The sequence below is a fragment of the Lampetra planeri genome, chromosome 22 (genome assembly GCF_965212315.1).
Source record: "Lampetra planeri chromosome 22, kcLamPlan1.2.h2, whole genome shotgun sequence".
Classification (NCBI taxonomy): Eukaryota; Metazoa; Chordata; class Hyperoartia; order Petromyzontiformes; family Petromyzontidae; genus Lampetra; species Lampetra planeri.
Genome location: NC_136128.1, coordinates 12,981,804 through 13,002,650, shown reverse-complemented (window position 1 = coordinate 13,002,650; position 20,847 = coordinate 12,981,804). Strand labels below are relative to the sequence as shown.

Genomic DNA, 20,847 nt, shown 5'->3' with positions numbered 1-20,847 from the left:
AATAACGCGATCTAAACCCAAAAACGTTGATTATGAATATTGGTCGCGAAAGCCTACGTGTTAAATTGTCATCGATGGTGGTTGTTCTTCACGTCAAGCCCTGAGAGCTCAGGAGTGCTTCCATCGCTCACACCCAGGTACAGCCACGCAGACCACACAACTACAGTGCCAACAGCACCATAAACGAGCGGGAATGCATCACACGCATAATCCGCTGGGCTCTCAGCTAATTGACGAGACTGTGTGCGTGTCTATGTATGCGACTTAGTGTGTGTAGCTGTGTGGGTGTGCACACGTGTTCATGCGTGTGGTGTTTGGTGGATTGGTGATGTATCGGTTAGCCAAGTCGACCTAAAGGAGGTCCAGAACTGCTTCAGTTATCACTTGCCACTGATGTTAGCCGTGGTCGGCAATTTTAATTAAAATATTCTTTGGTTCTTTCGGTAAAGTCACGTAGATAGAAGAAAAAAAAAACTAACGACGTTTCGATCGCAACACGCCCATTTTAAACCTTTATAAACAGTTGCATTAAGAGGCTTAACCCCCCTTTTCTCTCCGCCTGATGTCGACCGCTTGTGTTGAGATCGAAACGTCTACGTGACTTTACTGAAAGAACCAAAGAGTATTAATTTCTGCAGTCACGAAAGTTTTAAGTAATTTTTTTATTAAAATGTCAACAGTTTTGTAGCACGCCAACTACTGCACCACTGTTCCACACCACTCCTCATTTATACAAACATACACAAAGACAAACACAGGCACACATGTTAATGCAGATCCCACGCACACAAAAATTGTCATTGCAAACAATCCCTATTTAATTATAACTGATTAATGATGACTACCGTGTGAAATGCATTTTTAAGTTCATGCCATGAAAACAATTGCAACCTGGTGCATTGTCATAACAGCCTATTGTGCGCAACTCGACACAATATTGGTCGTGAAGTCGTGTGGACACTTGTAAGCATTGCTCACACACAGCAGATCGGCCCTCTGTTCTTCACGCCGACTATGGAGAAAAGCTCCCTGCGGCCCGACGCTCATAAAGAACCGCAGAACCCCCCCCACCCCGCGTTGCGCGCGCCACATGCACCGTACAATGCGTCATCATTGACTTTTCACTTTCTAGCATTTGGTGGTGCAACTGCGCTGTCACATCCCTCGGAGGGATTTAAAGCGGCGCTCCTGGCTTTATTCAGCCACCATCTTTGACGAGCAAAGCAGCGTGGGTAGCGGCACAGTGGTGGCTTTTAAAGCAGGGACAGGGCCCTTACGGTGACAGGGCCCTTACGGTGACAGGGCCCTTACGGTGCCCGATGGCCGAGCCCTGGGCCTGTGGGCTGCAGTAAGCCACGTCGCATTTCAAGAGTCGGCCAGGGAAACCCGGGTATGCGGTTGGGCTGCCCACACATTCCCCGACACGGCAAGGTGTTCCTCAGCACTGTTTACAATCAACTCCTGCCAACTGCTTTAAAGACATTTAAATACATCTGTCACGATTCAGCGATTATGAGTTAAAAACTGACTTTTACACTCGCGCAATGGGAAAGGTGGAAAGAGAAAGACAAAACAAACGAGAGATCCAACTGAAATGAGTCGTAAAAACAAAACCGACAATGCGAGATTTTCACGTACATGAGACAAACACAGTACCAATGATACAGACAGCAAAGCTCAGAGAAATCAGGTAGTACAAACAACACAATGCAAACAAGACACACACACTGAATCAACGCTGGAATTGAACTAACCACAAAAGCTGACAATTGCTCCAGGGTGGGAGGATGGATGCCTAAACGGAACTACCGCTGGATGGAACGCCCGTGCCAGCATTGTCGCCCCTCCGGTGAGCGTGCGGCCCTCCCTGCTCCTCCGCGAGAATCCACCCTGAGCGTCACCTGTCAAGCCCGACAGCCCCGGCAGCTTTATGCAACCGACATTATGGCAGCGTTTGAACAGCATGTTCCGCCGCGCCCAAAACCAGTTCATTTTTTTGGCAACGAGCTCGGCTCGTTATTGCACGGCAAGTCTGGACAGAGAAGGTTGTTCGCTCTGGCACTTACGTCAGATGCCATCACCTGAGCTCACTGCCGATAAATAGGGGAGAGTAGCCTTTAGCGAGTCTCAAACGACTGAGGTTATGCCTGGGGAAAGTACCCATGTTCCCAGCTCTCTCTTAACCGACTCGTTTGTTTAATTACAGTGACTGAGTGAATGTATTAATGCATGGGGGTGGGTGAAATGGCACTCCCACACCTGGCACTCCAACTTGACATTTTGGCACGCAAACTTGAGGCCACCAGAGCTACTTCCATCTTGGTCACAACTCTTGTTTGGCAGTGCATGAACGGATTATCTCAACTAAAAACATTTCTCTCAAATGTAAATATTATTAGTGACAGTTAGCCAGTAATTTACTCAGAGTTAAACATTGATTGGGAAATTAAGGGTTTACTTAAAATTTTATTAATACTGCACGGGTCATTGCAAAACATGAAATCGGGCCACAGGAATTTGTAAAAATATATTCCTTTGGCCAAAATATGAGCTGAAGGACAATGACCCGTTTCCGAAAATCAATGTATTCCCCACGTACGATTTCACCACTATCACAACAGAACCTGGCATGAGAAGCCATGGCAGCCATGGGAACGCCCTCCTCCACTCCCCCCCATCAAAGTTTCAGCCGAGCCCCCAGCCAAGAAACCAAACCAAGAACGCACTAAAAAACAGAAACACGGCGCGTTTTGTGTTAGGGCTGAAGCAAAAGCGCCGTTTGATAACGCGTGGCTCGTGTCACGATCCCCGGCCAGGGCGGGAAGCGAGGCCTCCGCATCGGCATTGGGTCCTGGCCTGCCGCCACGCGCACGAGCATGTTGGTCCCTCCGGCCCCAGGTGACGTTCTTGACGGGATGCCACAGGCTGCGGCCGCCGGGAAGAACTAACCCATTTTCCCCCACGTCCGGTCACGCCGACCGACCCCGTCCGGTAAACCGAGAGAAGCACGGCGTTTTTACGATGGAACGATCGTAGCATGGCGAGTGCAAGGCCGGTGTTGGCGGACGTGCTGGCGGACGAGCGCACGGCGCCGAGCACCGGGCACCACTCCCTTTAGAGGCGACTGCACTCCGGCAAGTAGGGGAAATCTTGGCAGACGACGTAGCGGAGGCTCGGGAAGGGAGGGGAGGATGAGCACGATGAGCCTCTGCCAGGGCTGGCCGAGCCAGAAATAAGGTGTGGCTCAGCTGGCAAGAAGGGCTTCTGGAGGGATCATTGTTTTTGTGAACAATGTTGAAACAAAGGGGAGCAAAATTGTGATTTAAAAAAAAGTATTGTTTATATAAAACCACGTCAGGCTTTGGGATTCTGCCGAAAGCACGTGCAACATAAAAACAAGTTAAGCACGAGGAGAATAACAAAGATCGCAAAAACTGAGAATAAAGCGAGATGCGAGAGCCACCGCATGAGCTGCCATGCCTGGTTGCGCTGGGCCTGACACAGCGCCGTCTCACGGGGAGACTGGGCACGTTCTACGCTTGGAAACCTCGAGTCACGCGCACAGTTGAGAAATTCCGGACAAACCGGAATGAGCGCTGCCCGCTCGCTCCGGATCCGGGCTGCTGCCCGGGCACGCACGACCGCCCAACGCTGAGCACAATCACTCTCCCCCACGTGCTCCTTCCCTCTCGGGTCTCGCTTCTCTTCTCCCAAAACTTACCGGGCCAGTAGGTGAAAGGTTTCTTTATAGCCAGAGTCACACCAGAAGGCATGGTGCAATTAATAGGGTTAGCGCGCGAGCTGGCAGCCCGGCGTGCACTGGGGGAGATGGCACGTCCCAGCAGTAACGCATTCGCCGCTTGTTGCAGAGGTCTGCGGTGCAAACCGAGCGTCTGCACTGGTCAATACTGCACGGGTGTATCAACCACGATATACTATTGTGACATCTCCTTCACGATGCATGTTGCAGATCCTGTGATGCCATTCAAAAAAGATTAGGTAATTGTGTGCCGGCACTACGGTCCAAGTTTTCCAAATTTCAAATATTACACCGCAAATAACTTAATTGGGATTAACACAACAAACATCACCTCCCAATGCAAACATTTTGTAGGACCCTCGTCAAAGTTTTGAGACTCAGGCTTTCCTGGGTAAACAACCGTAATCATAATAATAACAGAGGGTATGCAGTGACACTCATAAATATTCTACAAAGATTTCCCAAAAAAACAATTCACCGATGATCATGATCAGACCACTACAGACCAGAAGCGTGGGTGTTGGGCAGTAATTAATGATGAAAATCAACTCATTCACACGCCCAAGGATGTGGAGGAGGCCAGGCACAGGACGGTTGCGGTGCGTTAGGAATGAACACGATCAGCTCCGGACACGTCCTCCCCCCCGCCTAGGAGCGTCTCAACACTAAACAGCCGCTTTCCCGGCAATGAAGCCTTCGCATTCTCGCTCCCACGTCAGCGCCACATCGCCCACGTTCATCGCAAGTCAAGGTTTCTCTCACGGGAAAACATTCATGCAGCAGTTTTCCCTTCCAGGTTTCAACACACTAACTCCCTTGTACCGCTGGAGAGAGTTTTTGCAGTTGCATAGCCTCTCCGATGTGCGTTCGGGCTGTATGGACGGCTGTTCTCTGGCTCATCGTCCGATGTTTCGCTCCATGAGATGGGAGCTCCGGAAGAAGCTCCCAGCACGTGGAGCAAAACGTCGGACATCATGCAGTACAACCCGATAATACGTGGGAGAGCTATGCAAACCGTCTCGTCGACCCGCACGGCCAAGAACAAGACTTGAAGATTAACTATGGCAGGGTCGCCGTTACGCAAGAGGCCCCTACGACAAATATCGCACGAGTGGGTGTCACGTTGCCGCTCGGCTCAAGATTCAGGACTAAAAGCAGACGCCGGCTGCCAAGCGCCCGCGCCCAGCAGGAGCTGCCCCTGGTTGAGTTCAAAGTTCGGGATCGGATTTCGGAGAAGACCCTCGTCCCCCTCTGACAGGAATTCCACGGGCGGCACCAGCGGGGCGAAGCGAGACCCCGGTGGTGGGGAAGGGGGAGGACAGTTGTGCAGAATGGCACGCGGTGCGCGCCGAAACGCACCGCCGCGATTACTTTCGGCGGCCTTTATTTAGCCCCCCGCAGCTACCGCCGTCGTATTAAAGCGTTTTGTGTAACCAAGGCCGATTGTGGGGATGTTTTCCCTGCACCTTGCCACCAACACGTAGAGTTTCGCACGGCCTTGCCGTGGGGGAGTTCAGTCACGCTCACACGTGCTCGTCGTACGTAACGTTCACACAGACAAATATATAAATAAGTTATAATTCACAGCCAACTGTCAATACACTCCTGTAAGAGGGCCTCTCTCCACACCATGATGGTTGCAAAGGTCACTTGACCATACTTCCACCCTCTCAAATACAACGCAGTGGATTAATATAGTGGCGTGTAATGCGACCACTTCGCAAGATGCAGCACAGATTCGGTGAGCGTATTTACTTCACAGACAGAAGCTCTCAGGCCTGGACTTAAACAGCGGCAGGGAGTTAACGGCAGAGGAGAATCAGCGAAGATTGACTGGGGACTTCAATGGAATGCTCTGGTCGCTGTTGCGGAGTGCGTGGAAGGAATTAAATGAATGACAGGGGAGAGGTAGGAAAGTGTGTGGAGGGTGAGATGATAGGGAAGAGATACAATAGTGTATATGAAAGAGAGCAGAATGAAATGAGGGAGGAGTGGAGCTAGATGACAGGGTGGTCGTGTGACGGGCGAGGCCATGCAGGATCTTCAAGACGTACCCGCAATAAGGGCATTCGGGGCTCCGCACCGGATAACGGACAGCATCACGAGGTCCCATTCTTCTTCAACACCTGGTCATTTGTGGCGGGCCCGCGGAAATCGTTAGTCGATCGCGAGTTGCCATGCCGAGCAGCACGCACCAGGGACCGCCCCTTCGTGAGACGACCAGCCCCTGGGTGGGGGGGGGGGACATCCACTACGTGAGCCCAGATATGCAAAGCAGGAGGAGGAAGAAGAGCAGCGATATCCCGTTAAAACCGGCCGTCCCAGCTGGATCGAACAACCCTCGTCTCATCCCAGCTCCAGATCTCAGAGGACTCGAGTGGGAGATTATGAAACACGCCGAGCCCATAGGTTCCTGTTTTTTTATTTTTGGTGCAAAATCCTCCTACGTCTCCATCAACGACAATGAGGAAAATCACCCAGGCAGCGATGCGTCCCGCCGTTCTGTCAACATGCACGCGAGGCTGTTTGCACAAACTCTAAGTCACTTTTTCCATGGAACATGTTCATATTTAACTTGCAAACTAAGAGTAAAGGTAAACAGGCAAAGGTGAAGTCCTGCCATTGCTTGCTCACACCACTGCTGGCAGAATGGCCTCGACTAGATTTGAAGGCATTTCTTGGCCTCCTCTTCCACGCTAGCCAGATGTCCTAGAAGAGGTGAGAGTAACCACCTTGCCCGATCCACTTGACGGATAAATTAATGGTAGACAAATGACAAATTCCACTCAGGTTGTTGGATGTAACTGGCCACTGGCCTGTAGCCCACATCATTAGGGTGTGCATGTGAGCGGTTCGACAGCAACCTGGCAAAACCAGGACAAGCGAGCTCGAGAGAGGAGCGAGCGCGAGAGAATCCCGAGCGCACCTGGCTAGTGGGGTCAGCGCCGCCACGATGCGCTTTATTCAGCATCATCAGCGACCAAAGCCACTTCCAGTTGCCACCATCCACCACGCAGCTTGCAGCGCCGGGTTCTTATTTCAGACAGCTTGAGCCAGTCCATGCGGGTCATGGGGAGTTCTTGACCATATTTCACCACGCCGGTTGGTGCCGTTTTGTGAAGGCGGGGAACGTGCACTGCCCTCTGCTGCCCACCGCATAGCACGAGTCTTTATAATTACAAAAAACAATTAGTTGTTCTTTTTTCAGGAGGGTTCTGTGATACTGGTCTGCATGCCCAATTCCAATCACACGGTTCTGGTATTTGGGAGGAAAGCAGAGAACGTGGAGAAACCCAGACAACGTATCGGAGGGGATTATACCCAGCACAGCCATCTCCTAGCCTACACCTCCCAACCCCACCCCTATAACCCCCGGCAAGCCCTGGTGGTTCACCATGCAAGTACTCTGGAATTAAACTTCTGAAGTACGAATCAGGCTTTCATCATCCCAATGTTCTGTCCACTCGACTGGCTCCCAATCGACCCTTGGATCAATTTAAAGAGTGCACCAACCCCTGCTGGCCTCACACCTCTCATCTCACTACTTTCCGCTCCAGTGACCAAAGGGCTTCCGTTGAAGCCCACGGCCAATCCTTGCTCAGCGGGGCAGGTCACTCGTTCGCCTTTGCTACCTCCTTAGCCTGTAACTCTCTTCCCCCAGCCATTCGTGCTGTTGACTCGCTCGTCCTGTTCAAGTGCAGGATCAGGATCCCCCTTCTTTCCTCTACCTATGTCTGTACAGAACCCTGAGATGCGCAAGCACTGGGACGCTGTGTCGTAAGCGCCATGTTCTGCTGGGGCCCGTGCGGGGAGAAGGTTGCGTGCGGGAGGGGCGGTACCGATGTTCCCCTCCACCTCCATCCCCCCCCCCCACAGGGTGTGCACAGGTGCGCCAGGAAGTGCATCCTGGCAGGCATCCACACACCCACGCTGCTGCCACCTATGCTTACGTGGATTAGCGGCCAGATCTGTTCAAATGCGCTTCCCACGTGACGAACCACAACTCTGCGAGTCCACCACTAAGCTATCCCCATGAAGAGGATCAATAATTTAGGCTCGTCTTTCTCCCCAATTTCATGCCGCTTGTGCTACCGGTGTCGCATCAGCGGACTGAGGAGCCCGTCTGGCTCGGTGGCAAAGAGGCGTGCAATACGCGGGGAATGGGGTGAGAGACAAGGGGGGGGGGGCAGGGTGGGGCAGCGGCTTCCTCGCGGAGACGCGCGCGTGAGCAACAAATCCGCACAACCCTCAACACGGCTAATCTCAAGGTTGTATCCTTCAAACCGGGTCACGTCAACCCATGAGCCCGGTGCTCACGCATTTGTGATGTCGCGCACCCCAGAGGGGCCCACAGACGACGACTCCCACCATGACGCTCGCGAACCCAAGTCGTTGGAGACGTCTCTGGGGGGTGGTCGGCGAGCGTGTAATCGTTCATCGATTTCAAGTGATTCTGACACTTGTAGACGTGCTGAATGTGTGTGGATCCTTTAACAATGTGTGTCAATTGTACACAAAATAAACCTCCGAGCGAATGTAATTAAGCAGACAGAACAAATGAGGCAGGCAGTGCATGCTCCTGCACAGCAGCCCTTTTTGTCCAGACTACAGAGGCAGTGGAGAAGGATGAGCCACCTACCATTGAGTAAAAGTTACCTGGGGGCTCTGACAGAAGACATTGACTGCTGGAGCAGAGATTGCGTGGAGAGAAGTAGAACGAGATGACGGGGGAGAGGTAGGTGAGCGAGTGGAGAGGAACGGTGAGACAAGAGGGCAGAGCATGTGGAGGGGAGTAGAGTGAGATGAGAGGGAAAAGGGAGTCCATGGAGGATCTTGAAAATGGTGAGTGCCATCTTGAATTGATTCTGGATTGGACTGGAAGCTGGTGGCATGATCGGAGTTTGGGTGCGATGTGGTTTTGTTCACGGGGACGCGCGGGAAGTCTGGCAGCGGCATTCTGCGGATTGTCTGGTGCGGCACGTGTCTCTGCGAGTCCTTGCGTTCGTGAGCCAGCTAGCACCGCGGTCGCCATTCCAATCTTACGTAAGCTCTTCTCGCAGCTGCAGCCCTTCTCATGGAAGACTTTCTCCGAGGTGGGGGAGGGGTTGGGGGAGGGAGGGGAGGGGACCCTGTGAAGCAGGAACACCCGAGCACTCTGCCCCCTCGTCAAATGAGGCCCCGCTACGGGGGAATGCAGCCGGGCTGGGCCAGTGCGCTCGCCCGCTCAGCCCTCCCCTTATCCGCGCACGAACCGTAACGACAGAGATGGCCTCAGAACACGGCTGCGATCTGATAAAGCAGCGATCTGCACCTGATGGTGCTGCTCCGCTGTAAAGTCGGGGCGGTAGCGCTTCAACACAAAGGAAAGCTTCTTTCCCTGGGGCAGTTTGTTTATTTTTTACAGCCACTCTCTCCAGTGCAACTACGGCTGCTATCAATTGCCCTAATCCAGTCCCTGGTAGCATCCTCCTCAAAGAACTTTTGTCGGCTCGAAGGAGCGAGCAGAGAGCATAACCATTAACTGAGATCAACCGTGCAGAGTCAAACCCCCACCAACGGCTGAACCCCAGCGTCTCTCAGTCAAAACACACGAATAAATACGAAAAAGGACACATGCGAACACTTTGGCCTCCCAGCCGCTCTGCCCAACGCGGGGTTAGGATTAGAGCTCGAGTAAGGGCCAGTGTTAGGGCCAGGGATGGGGAACCTATAGCCCATGGACCAGTTTGGTCCTTTGACTTCATTCCATATGACCTACAGCCACACAAGGCCTACCACTTAAAAACAGTCGACAAATTATATTAACCCTGTCACGGGTACCAGAGGGGAAATTTTTGAAGCTGACAACACCGAGTTTCTAATTTTAGCACGCTCCGTCACCTGTTGTAGTTCAAGTGGTTCTCAGCACACGGTCGATGCGTACAGTCCTAGCGTGATCAGACGGCTTTAGTGGCAAATAATGTGCGGTTGCCCACCAAAGGTTTCTGAAAGTCCTAATGGGCACACGGCGGGTTGAGGGAGCGCTGCCCCAGCCCGAGGTCGGGGTAAGGACTAACGCAGCGCCTGACAATCGGTCGCCCGTTCACATCGGGAAGGCAGCGCAGAAGACACGGGGCGCACCGAGAGACAGGAACACGTGGACCAAGAGTGCGTCACGTTTCGCCGCTGGCCCACGTTCACGGAAACCGGGAAGGGAAGCAATGCATCTTTATACGAGCAGTCGTGAGCACTCACTTGCGACTGCTTACCCGCCACGGTGGACACGACTCGCTGGCAGGGGGTCGGTCCCTTTAGACCAGGGGTGGGGAACCTTTTTTCTGCCAAGGGCCATTTGGATATTTATAACATCATTCGCGGGCCATACAAAATTATCAACTTCAAAATTTGCCTGTTATATTTGCTCAATTAACTCACCCCTAATGTGATGGCTGGAACTGCTTCTCTTTGATGAGGTGTGTGATGTTAGCTGGTATTGATGATGCTTTTCCAGGTTTGCTCCTAGATTTATTAAATTTCGAGTCCCGCCTGCGGTTGCCTTGGCAGGGCCACACCAAATGATTTCGCGGGCCGGACGTTCCCCATCCCTGCTTTAGACAAACCAGGTTGACCAAGAGCGCGCAGTGACATCACTCGTGATTACAACCCCTCGTGCGACAACGCTGCGAAACGTCGCATGAACAGGTGCAGTCCTTTCGTCAATCCCCTGCTGGACGAGGGCCTCCCCACGTCGTGTGTGTCATTGGGTTGTTTGACCATATTTCACCACGCTGGTAGTGCGGGCTGGTGAAGGTGGGAAGCGGAGAAGTTGGAGAATGGTGTAGAACAACAGAAGTTTGCTTCACCGTTCTGTGTTCACAATGTAGCGCTGCAGCTTGCGCATGGCTGGATGAACAGCAACTGATAAGTCCATGCGTACATGAGTAGCCTGTCAGGAAAAGGCTTCAGTGGATGCGAGGTGGATTGCGTCGGTGCCCTCGTTGAATACTCAGCCTTCACACAGCGGTTCATCACCGTGTGGTCCATCGTCTCGTCGGTGTTACCTCCACCTGGGTTCTCTCGGAATGCCCACTCGTGATGGACGTAGCGGGTGGATTTGCTGTGAGCTGTGCAGATCTAATTTCACGTGGACTAATGTCATGAGGTAGAGGTTAAATCCTGGAGGCTCTCCAGTGAGAACAGCAATAGAGTGCTTGTACAGCATAGTTGTTCGCCTGAATCTGTCGCCATTTCTCAGAGTTGTGAAATCTGCATTGACAGGGGCTCTGGCTCTGCGATGTCAGGCACATTACTGCTGCACGGAGAGACAGAAAGAGGAACACGTGCATTCACGAGTGTGGTGATTTTTGTTCTATTTTACCACTGGATTTGGACCAATTTGCATGGCGCCTAAGCAGACGGGTAGGTCAGGGCACTGCCCGAATATCTTAATATCGTAAGACCACATTACGCTGCACAGCCTCCGCACACAAGTGAAAGGCGACGTGACTGCAACAACTGGCGGATGGCTAAGGGGACGTGGCGGTGGCTTCAAGTGGCAGCGGCTGGCCTCCGAGCAATGTTGCAGTGCCACTCTCGGCCTTGCTGCCATCGCCACTGCATGCCACTGAGTTCCACTGCTGCTGTGGTGGACATGGAGGCCCTGCCAATCTCAGCAGACACATTTGGAGTCAGCCACCCAAGCAACAGTCCTGACAGCTATCGTTTACAGAGATACTCGACTGGGAAAATGTACTTGTACTATGCTGGTAAAAGTAAAAAAACTATCGATATTTATTTCAGGCGCAACTAAAATGAAATCATATGGATCTTATTTCACACAGGAGTTCTCATGCTGTGTATACTGGGCTCTTCAATGTGAGTTTAAACCTTTATTAGACAGAGAAAGTAGACTTAAGTTTGTGAGATCACTTCAGCTGCAGCACTCTCATTCCGACATCACGGCGTTGTGCGTTCTGTATGTTTACCCAGTTACTGCTGTAACATCACAAAGGTATTTCTCAAAGCGAGCTCTAATCTCCTCTTTATTTATTGACAAAGCTTCATACCCATGTAGGACGACCTGGGGCACACAGCCATAACAGGCAACTTCAAAAACTTTCTACATTTTGGGGATCCTCCCTCCACTGTTCAAGCCAACTTCCTTGTTTTGAATTAGAAAATACTGGAATACACGAACCATGAAGGTCTAGGTAGGGAGTTAGCCCAGGCAACCAACGTTGTGTCTCTCTGGCTGTTGACTGATGTCCTTCTAGAAAGACCACCGGCGCTTCAACATCTTAGAATACAACTGGACGCTCGCCTGGAATTCAGATGCCATAAAAATAGCCTGGTGAGCAAAGCGTTCGGCCGGGTGACCTCTTCAGAAATAAACCCCGACGCGTCCTCCCGAGTTGTCGCCCACTGCCTTTCGGGGCCTACGTCGGCGATATTCTTACCGAGTGCCGAGGCAGACGCGTTGCACAACGGCATCTGTTGTCTCGTGCTCTGGTGCGACAGGACCGCGCCGGCCAATCGGCTCTCGTTATTGAGCGGGCAACGTTGCCGATCGGGGACGCGGAGTGTTCGGAGCGCCGAAACGGCTATTCGCCGGGTGATGCCAAGGAGCGCAGGTTGACCGATCGGCGCAGCGATCTTGCCAAATGGATGCAACAGCTGGAGGCAGCCTGAAACGCCGGCGCGCCGCGTGGTTGCGAGCTCGCATTACCGCTGGCTACACCAGAGCTGTGGGTAACGCTGATCACGAGGCTTTGTTGGGTGATGTGTCGCGTTACGCGACTCGAGACGGCCGCACACGAACTCTTGCGCAAGACACCGCCAGTGCGAGGGCCCGGTGAGGCTGGCACGGGCCTGGCAGAGAAATGGAGCTGCCACTGTCCGATTTCCCACTCCCTCTCTTCATAGCCCAGCTCCTTGGGCCATGGGCCCAGATGCAGGTGCACTGCCTGCACTGTCGAGTTGCACTGTCGAGTTACACCACTGGTGTCCAGTGGCCTCCACCTCACCACCTCTGTGAGACGCTGGTAGGAGGAGAGCTACCCAACCCCTCTTGGCCAAACACAGGGACACAGCCGAGCACCCAGCACAGCCGAGCACCCAGCACAGCCGAGCACCCAGGGCAGTTGATCACAGGGGGACACAGCCGAGTAGCGGAGCAGCCAGGGCAGTTGATCATAGGGGGGCAGCCGAGCAGCACCCCGAGTAGCGGAGCAGTCAGGGCAGCCGAGCACCCCGGGTATCTAATCACTAGAGGCAGCTAGCTACGCACTCAGGGCAGTTTAACACCTAGTAGGAGGCTTTCACGACCAATATCATCCATAATAGAGGTTTTTTGGGTTAGATCACGTGTCGGGTGGTGGCGAGTTTTCACGACACATTTATATATTTACGCTATCTAACCCAAAACAACCTCTATTATGTACTCCGGGCAGTTGCTCAGGGGGCAGCAGAACACCCGGGGCAGGCTGAGTACATGGGAGAGCTGATCACATGAGCCACTGAGCATCCAGGGCAGCTGATCACATGAGCCACTGAGCATCCGGGGCAGTTGATCGCAGGGGGCAGCTGATCACAGGGGGTAGATACCATCAAGGGGCAGCTTCCTTATTCCTCCACGCAGCGCAGTCACGGATGATGCCGGCTGCCAAAGCACCCACGCACACCATCGCGTGCACACGGGTGTGAGTGGGCACGTCACGGGTAAATGAATTCCGGCAAAAGAGCACGAGTACATTTGATCGTCCATTCCCTCTGTTTGCAAGCAGGTGGTAATCCGAGGAGAATGCGTGTGTTTTTGTGGGGAGGAGGAAGTATACAAAACTTATTTTGCTTTTATACAACAGATCCCATAACACCTCAAAGCTCTCCCCCTGGCGACCTGTGGCGTGCCAATAGGCCAACATCACAACCCCCATCACGGACCGCAGGGCAGGTGACGGGGAGCCGTAAAGGTTTCGCAATTCTCACAGTAAAACGTAACAGCGCCCAAGTACCTTTCACTGAAGCACGCTCTCTTCACGTGCCTGTCAATGAATGCACAATAAAAGACACGAGGGAGTGACTGGTGCGCGAGGGGGGGGGGTGTACGGGCAATTGTAACACGTTCTGTGAATGGGGAGAGTGATTTGTCAGCCAGAAATGGCTTGAAACAAAGTCCAAGATGATCTCCTGTTTATATTCCTAAGCGAGTGGGGAACATTCTGCTTCCCTGTGGTGGGGCGAGTCTCTCTATATGACATCCATTGTGGACTTCCCCCACAAAATGGTACGTATTTTATCGACCCTGAAGGGAAGGATAATGCGCTGAATAAACGACTCAACTAGGATTTGAACTCGCAACCCTTATGATTGCGAGCCGTTTGCTCTAACGATGAGCTACGTGGCCGGGAAATAAATAATAGTAATACCAATACGCGCGACTTGGGATTTGCAGACAGCACAAGCCAAGGTTGTAACCATTCTATCAGTCCTCCCACAATGCCTTGCATGTCACGTGACAACATCTCTGGGAGTATAACGCACACCAACTCGGCTGTCGCAGGAACGCGTGCATGGGCCACGTGGACGGGCAGCAGTGGAATGCGCGTCGGGTCAGAGATCCCGCTCGGACTTGCCCGGCGTTTTATTTCCAGATTAAATCCTGGCGAGGCACGCGCCCAACGCATTGACGGATTACGGCGCGCGCCGTTCACACGGTGTTAATGACAGGGGCCGGCCTACGCCGCGGGTCCGGCTTAGGGGGCACCGCCTCTCAAGGGCCAGGCCTCGGCACGCCGCTATGCCACCACAGCCACCGGAACAGCAGCCAAAAACTAGGGTCTCGCTCTGAGATCTGCGTAATTGCTCAGAGCAGCGGCAAGGTAGCCAATACGGCGAATGAGGCAGTCCCGGAAGAGGGAGGAGCCGGGAAGCGATGGAGCGACCTGCATAATGGTAAAGTTTTACGGAGAGAGAGGGCCAGGCTGAAAATGTATAGGAGGCATGAGTTGGTAGATCACTGAGAGATGTGTACAACTCCCAAAGGTGCGAGGCGTCAAGGTTGGATCGGGGATGGCAGCAGAGGAAGTAGTGGGTGCTTGCGAGCTTGATGTTTCGCGTGAGCCGTTGAGTGTTATCCCTTGTCAGTACTTATTTTCTCTGCTTACTATCTTTCTGCCAAATGCGGAACTCCTGAAAAAGGAATATGTCAGACGTCCCATTGCAGGACTCTTCTGAAAACAGCCTCCTGACTCAGTGAGAGCTTCCTGCATAAGTTGTTATTGTTATGAACAAAAGGAAATGTTTTGGTATTGTGAACACGAGACCCGAATATTATTATTATTCCTATATACAGAGTTCTTTTAGCACAGAATGCGATGCAAGGTGGTGGTCAGCTCTGTCCTGTCTAGGCAGGTTACAAAATTCCAGCAAGTTCATCACAGAGCTAGAACAGCCATTCTTCTTGCTTTGCATTTAAAAAAATTGTACGCACAAACATCAGGCACAAAAATGTTGAATGTCAGTCATATATCCTGGCAGGGTGGCAAAACTCGTGCCTCACATCAACACGGATCTTTTCATGCTCATTTGAGCAGGAAATCACCTTTTTGTGCTCATTCTCTGCTGCTGCGAGCATTAACATTTCCTATGGTCATCCGCACTGCATGGAGGACTGTCCCATCATTCCAGTCCAGGCTTAAGATCATCCATTTCCCTCTGCCTGTGTATTAAATAAAAGTTCTCTCTGTTTCTGTGCAGCGTGATCATGAGATGCGGTCAGATTTGTATGCAATATAAACCAAAAAGGGCATTGTATTGTTCATTGAGAGTTAACATGCTCTCCACAAATCAACATTCCAGGGTTTTAATTTGTGTGGAAGTGCAGGGGGTTGGTTTGCTTTTTCTTTTCATTTTATAATCATCCGCCTCCCGTGGACTTCAAATAGCGGCGTCCCACTTAGCGGGCCTGCGTCGTCGTCACTGCTATTATGTCGTCGTCGCAGCTATTACACTTAAGCAGATCACCTAATTCATTAACGCATGCCACGCGCATGACGCACGCCTCTGGCACTGGGAAGCAGCACTCGCAAGGCTAATTGCCGACAAGATAAGCAGGCTAATGAGCTGTGGGGGAGGACTGAAGGCCGGCCCGTCAATGGGTTGGGGCAGACGTGACGGCACCGCACGGTGAAAATATGCCGCCAGACTCTGTTTTTTAAAATATTATTGTCTTTCTAATTTTCTACCCCAATTGTGCGATCGCCATCGTGAGCCGAAGTACGCATTCGGATCTCTCGCAGAGCAGTGCAACGCTTTGTGTTCGAGAACAGCCTGCAGAAGTGCATTTTGTAGAACTACTACTGAGAACCCTTCAACCAACCTCTGGTTCTCACGGTAGAGGGCAGCACTTTCCGCGCACGCTCAGTCAACACAAGTGACGTTAATTCAACGTGACGATAGAACCGAGCAGTTTATGACGCTTAATAAAAATGCATTGTTATGTTCGCCGTATACGCATGGAATCATGGAACCATGAGTGCGAAAATTCATTGATGCAGCTAGGACTTCAATGTAGCACATAGAGGTGCCAGAACACAGATGCACTTGCGATAACTACTCGGCAAGGGAGTAATCGAAGACAAAATACGACATTTAGAAACAGCACAGCTAGATAATACAGCCAACAAATGAAAATAAAACAATTTAAAAGCTAAACTGTGCTTGAATCACTCCACGCGTAAGGGCCACCCCCATAAACAATGGCGCATAAACAAATCAAGTTTGAATGGCGCAAGCACCAAGTGTTTTTCCTGCAGGACCGCTGATAGTGCTGCGATAAACACATCAACACGTTTTGGGCAACGTGTGGCAGCCGGCAATAAGGGGCACACCGAGCTGGATCCTGGCAGCATGGGTCACGGGAGGTGAGGCCCCCTCGCACACAAAACCCGTCAACAACAAAACTCTCGTTTCGACGAAAACTATTTGTCCTCTTCAAGCGCCGCTGATGAGAATCAGACCGTGCCAGCAGCACGTGGCTCAACGGGGGCAGAGGGAACTGGACTTAAATGGCACAACATGAAACAAACAGTCGACGAGCATGGGTTTGTCGCGGGCTGTGAAGGCCACGATGCGAGATCGCAGGCAAGAGCAGACGGAGACAAACAAAAGGACAAGCAAACACGAACGCGACGCCAAGGCACGGCGCCCTCGCAGAGAGGGCACGGCGGCCCACGGGCTTGCGCGCTCGCTCGTTCGACCGCCGATCACGCTCTCGCATCCACTGCAGGCTCAACCACGTGCTCACATTCTCATTGATCGTACCTTTATATGGATCATACCGGCTGTAGTAGTCGAGACAGCCACAGCACGATGTGAAAATGTAACGAATCATGAGATCAATGTCTACTCCTGGCGCCTTCCACTGGCTCACCTCACCAGCCTCGACATGAACATATAAATGTTGCTCATCAAACTTTCTGCCCTGCATGCGAAGAATATATGCTCTTTCTCACTCTCCCATGAGCGGATCCACTCGCTCTTTCTCACCCAGCTTTCCTGTGTCTCCCACCAACTCGGTCCCACTCAACAGTGAATTCACCATCTCACTTTCCCACGTGCTCACCCTCTCACTCACTCTCCCATGAGCTGACCCTGTAACTTTCCTGCCTCTCCCACATTCCGGGTCTCCCACATTCCCACCCTCCCGCCTGTCTCTCCCGATTAAAAAAATGATCAAACTGACATTCACCGAGACAATTACTTCCTTCCTCTGCGACCCCAGTAATGAAGCTTGAGAGACTGAGGTCTGTGGCTGTATGTGTGTGAGTGGCCATAAAACTGGTGAACAAACTGCATCAGCCGAATGGAAGACAAAGTGAACCCGATCGCAAACACAGCCTCCTCGGGAGTCTCACAATCAACGCTCTAAACGAGCGCTACTGCTCACTGCGGAAACGCATCCCGGGAGTCGAAAACTTGGCCAGGATTGCAACCATTTCTCACTCGCTTGTCCGTAGACACCCACGCACAGTTGACTCAGCTCTATGAACATCATCTTTACGCAGAAATAAACAAAATAATACGACAAGATGTAACCAGGCTACAGCGACCAGCGGGGCCCGGCAGGGCCGGAGCCGAGGCTGCGTGATTGCTTACGGGAAACCCCTTCACGGACGCCCAGTGAGGTCGAGGCCCTCCCGCTGCCACGCGCCACCCACGGCTCCATCTACTTCGCTTATTTAATGGTACGGTGACGCAACAATGCTTGCTGGCCTGCTAGACAGCGTACTTGCTTCCCCGCTCGCTTGCCCATCCACCTACCCGATGACCCACAATCGTGTTGGTTGACCTCCTTGCTCGCTCACTTTGTAGTTCATAACCTCATTCCCATACCCGCCCGTTCGCTTGCTCACCCACTTACTCACTTGTTAGCCCACCCACTTGCTAGCCTGCTTGCCAACATCGTAAGCTGCGAACATCTGTGTCAGATCACACAGAGCAAAAAATACCAAGCTGGGTCCCATGTGTCCTGGATGCTGGACTTTGGAAAGATGGGCGACTACACATGCCTCAAAAAAAGGGGAAAATTAAAGACCAGGAGTCTGCTAGCACGGTCACAACCAGTAAGCCAAAAGAGGTTACAGACACCTTATCCACATAGGAGGTGTGAGCTGGGCTCCAGGAGATCTTGCAATGCCTCTTCGACAGGAAAGCATCCGAGGGAATAACAACAAGAGTGCCTTAAACGAAGCTGCATGGAAGCCCCATCGCTTACGACACAATTGATAACATATTTATATATATAAATCATAACGACCCCTAAAGGCGTCACTCGGTTTCCAGACCTTGAAAAGCGCCATGGCAGGAGATACGTGCGACGTCAACGGCCGTGTGTCTAAAACGGGCGACAGGGAGACTTGGTTGCCGCCACAGCGACGGCTGGCGCTTGATGTGGCAGGGCCTCTCACCCCAATGCCCTCGAAGAACTGGCGACAGAATCAGGCAGATGGCAATCGGGGCACGTGGCGGGGGGGGGGGTAGCCACAGCGTGACTCGCCGCCAATGCCACTTTGTACCGAGGCCTTCTTCCCATCCACTCTCTGCTCACCATCGTGATTCATTTGAAAAAACTGCCTATCTCACTTCCTGTCTCGCGGAGCGCACGGCTGTGAACGTGCAAACTGGCAGAGGGCTACTGGAATTGAAACACGTGTCGTCGGGCAATCCACTCACCAGCTGCCTGGTGGTTGTGAGCGTGAACCTCCAACCCACACATCCGTTTCCTCTGGGATACAGCTGAGACCGAGACGCTCTGAGACACATCGCATAAGCACGGAGGAAATCCTTAAACCGCGTCTCACAAATCGCCCCACCGCACTGCGGGCGCACACGAGTAGCAAGCGCCAAGCCGAACAACTAAGCACACCGGCTGTAGGCTTCCTTGGCAAATTCTCGTTATTTTTCTATACTGTGGTAAAATGGACCTATGGTGTTCATGGAATGCTTTTTTTGCCTCGTACATCGGGCAACCCCACGGCATCAGTTTAACAGGCCACACTGCTGATGAGACTCTGAAAGTCTAAATGGGGTCTAGAGTTTGCTGCTGAAACTAATGCTGCTCGAATCAACTTGGACCAACGTGTTAATGACTGTATCCCTATCAGCGTTCAACGTGCAACACACCTTTCTGTCTAACGAGTTCGTCATCGTTTATAGACAGCTCTAGAGCTGGTTTACTGACGACCCTGTCCCCAACGTGATCGATGTGCGTAGTTACAATGTGCTGATGATTAAGAACAAGAATTAGACCTGTATGGAGTTGTAACATTATCTTGCTGCTGTCTAACTTCGTTTGGCCATCACTTTCACTCTATTGAGATAAAAGGCTGCTTGCGTTACACACGCAGTAAGTCTGGTGATGCCACGTGACATGTGAGGCATCATGGGAGGACCAGTTTAACAATCCGTGCCTTTTGCCGTTTAGAAATATTTTTTAAAGGCAGTTGTGTTCACACAATGTCACTTATTTCCTGTTGTTGCTCTTCACTGCCAAGAGTCCATATAAACTACGGGCCCATCGTCCAAACGGGCAAAGTGCAGCTGTGAGTTTGAGTTATCACATCGCCATTCAGGGTACAAAAGAGATAAAATCCCACGAATCACAATGAATAATTAACATATAGACAGAGATAGCACAAGAGGACTTGGGTCTACTCCACGTGGTTATATGACAATACCATCAACAAAACAACACAGCACCGCCCTGGAAGGACCGAGAATAAATGGATCACTTATTTACGAGAGCAAACACCTCTAGGTGCAATTAGCACTTTGCACAATACCCCACTCTGTTCGAAAATAAACCTGCAAAAAAAGACAATTTACTTTCCCGCTGCCGCCACCCGGATGCATATCGATCAACCTGCCACAGCAGCTCAGTCTGGTTCAGCCAGTTCTACGCTGCCCCCAGAACGCAAACGGTGCGAAAGAAGCGACCCGGCCGAGTCCAGAGTTTATTAACAAGGGAGCGATAAGATGTGAACCCCTGCACGTGCGGGGGGCACCAAGGGTCACATGCGCACACCTACACACCCCACTTCCCTACCCAGGCAACTCCGGCACCTGTGCCATAAACGCCGTGGGTGATTGCGACACGTACAACCACGCAGGTTGGCGCAGTTGTACCGTTTCGCTATTTGAAGTTGTGCCGCGTGCTGTTCGGCACGACGTTTGATGTTTCACTCCGCGTTAGGGCGGCAGGGTTGGTGGTGCAGAGGTAACGCTCGTGCCTCGCAGCAAGAAACGACTGGGTTTGATTCCGGACTCGGGCACCTTTCTCTGTGAAGTTTACACTTTCTCCCTTCTGTAGTTTCCTCCCATAGCTAAGAGCAAATACAATGCAAGTGGTGTTGACCAAAACACCGCTTTCTGCAGCACGTAGAAAATCACTGCGAACGTTTTTCTATGTTTTGGTTTTATTAATCCCTTCTCATTTGCAGCGTCACAAGAGAAAACGCAGAGCATAAGCACTTGGCTAAAAATCACCCCTATTGCCCCATGCAGACTGCATTTGTCAAAGAGAAAAACAAAGATCCCCCTCAAGCCCACAC

The 20,847-nt window shown here is 51.9% G+C and overlaps 1 protein-coding gene across 4 annotated transcripts in view; it reads right to left on the bottom strand.

Annotated features, from left to right (window-relative positions):
• The window catches only part of TRIT1 (tRNA isopentenyltransferase 1), a 55,824-nt gene that overhangs the window by 22,149 nt on the left and 12,828 nt on the right, over positions 1-20,847 (bottom strand). Inside the window, exon 2 of one of the 4 annotated variants that reach the window (XM_078604530.1) lies at positions 5,815-5,987. The exons of 2 other annotated variants lie outside the window; for them this stretch is intronic. In XM_078604530.1, coding sequence (XP_078460656.1) covers positions 5,815-5,829 — 15 coding nt within the window. In that variant the 5' untranslated portion in view covers positions 5,830-5,987. Of the gene's footprint in view, positions 1-1,754; positions 2,488-5,814; positions 5,988-20,847 lie in introns of those variants that run through there. One more of the 4 variants, XM_078604531.1, reaches the window with a different exon arrangement.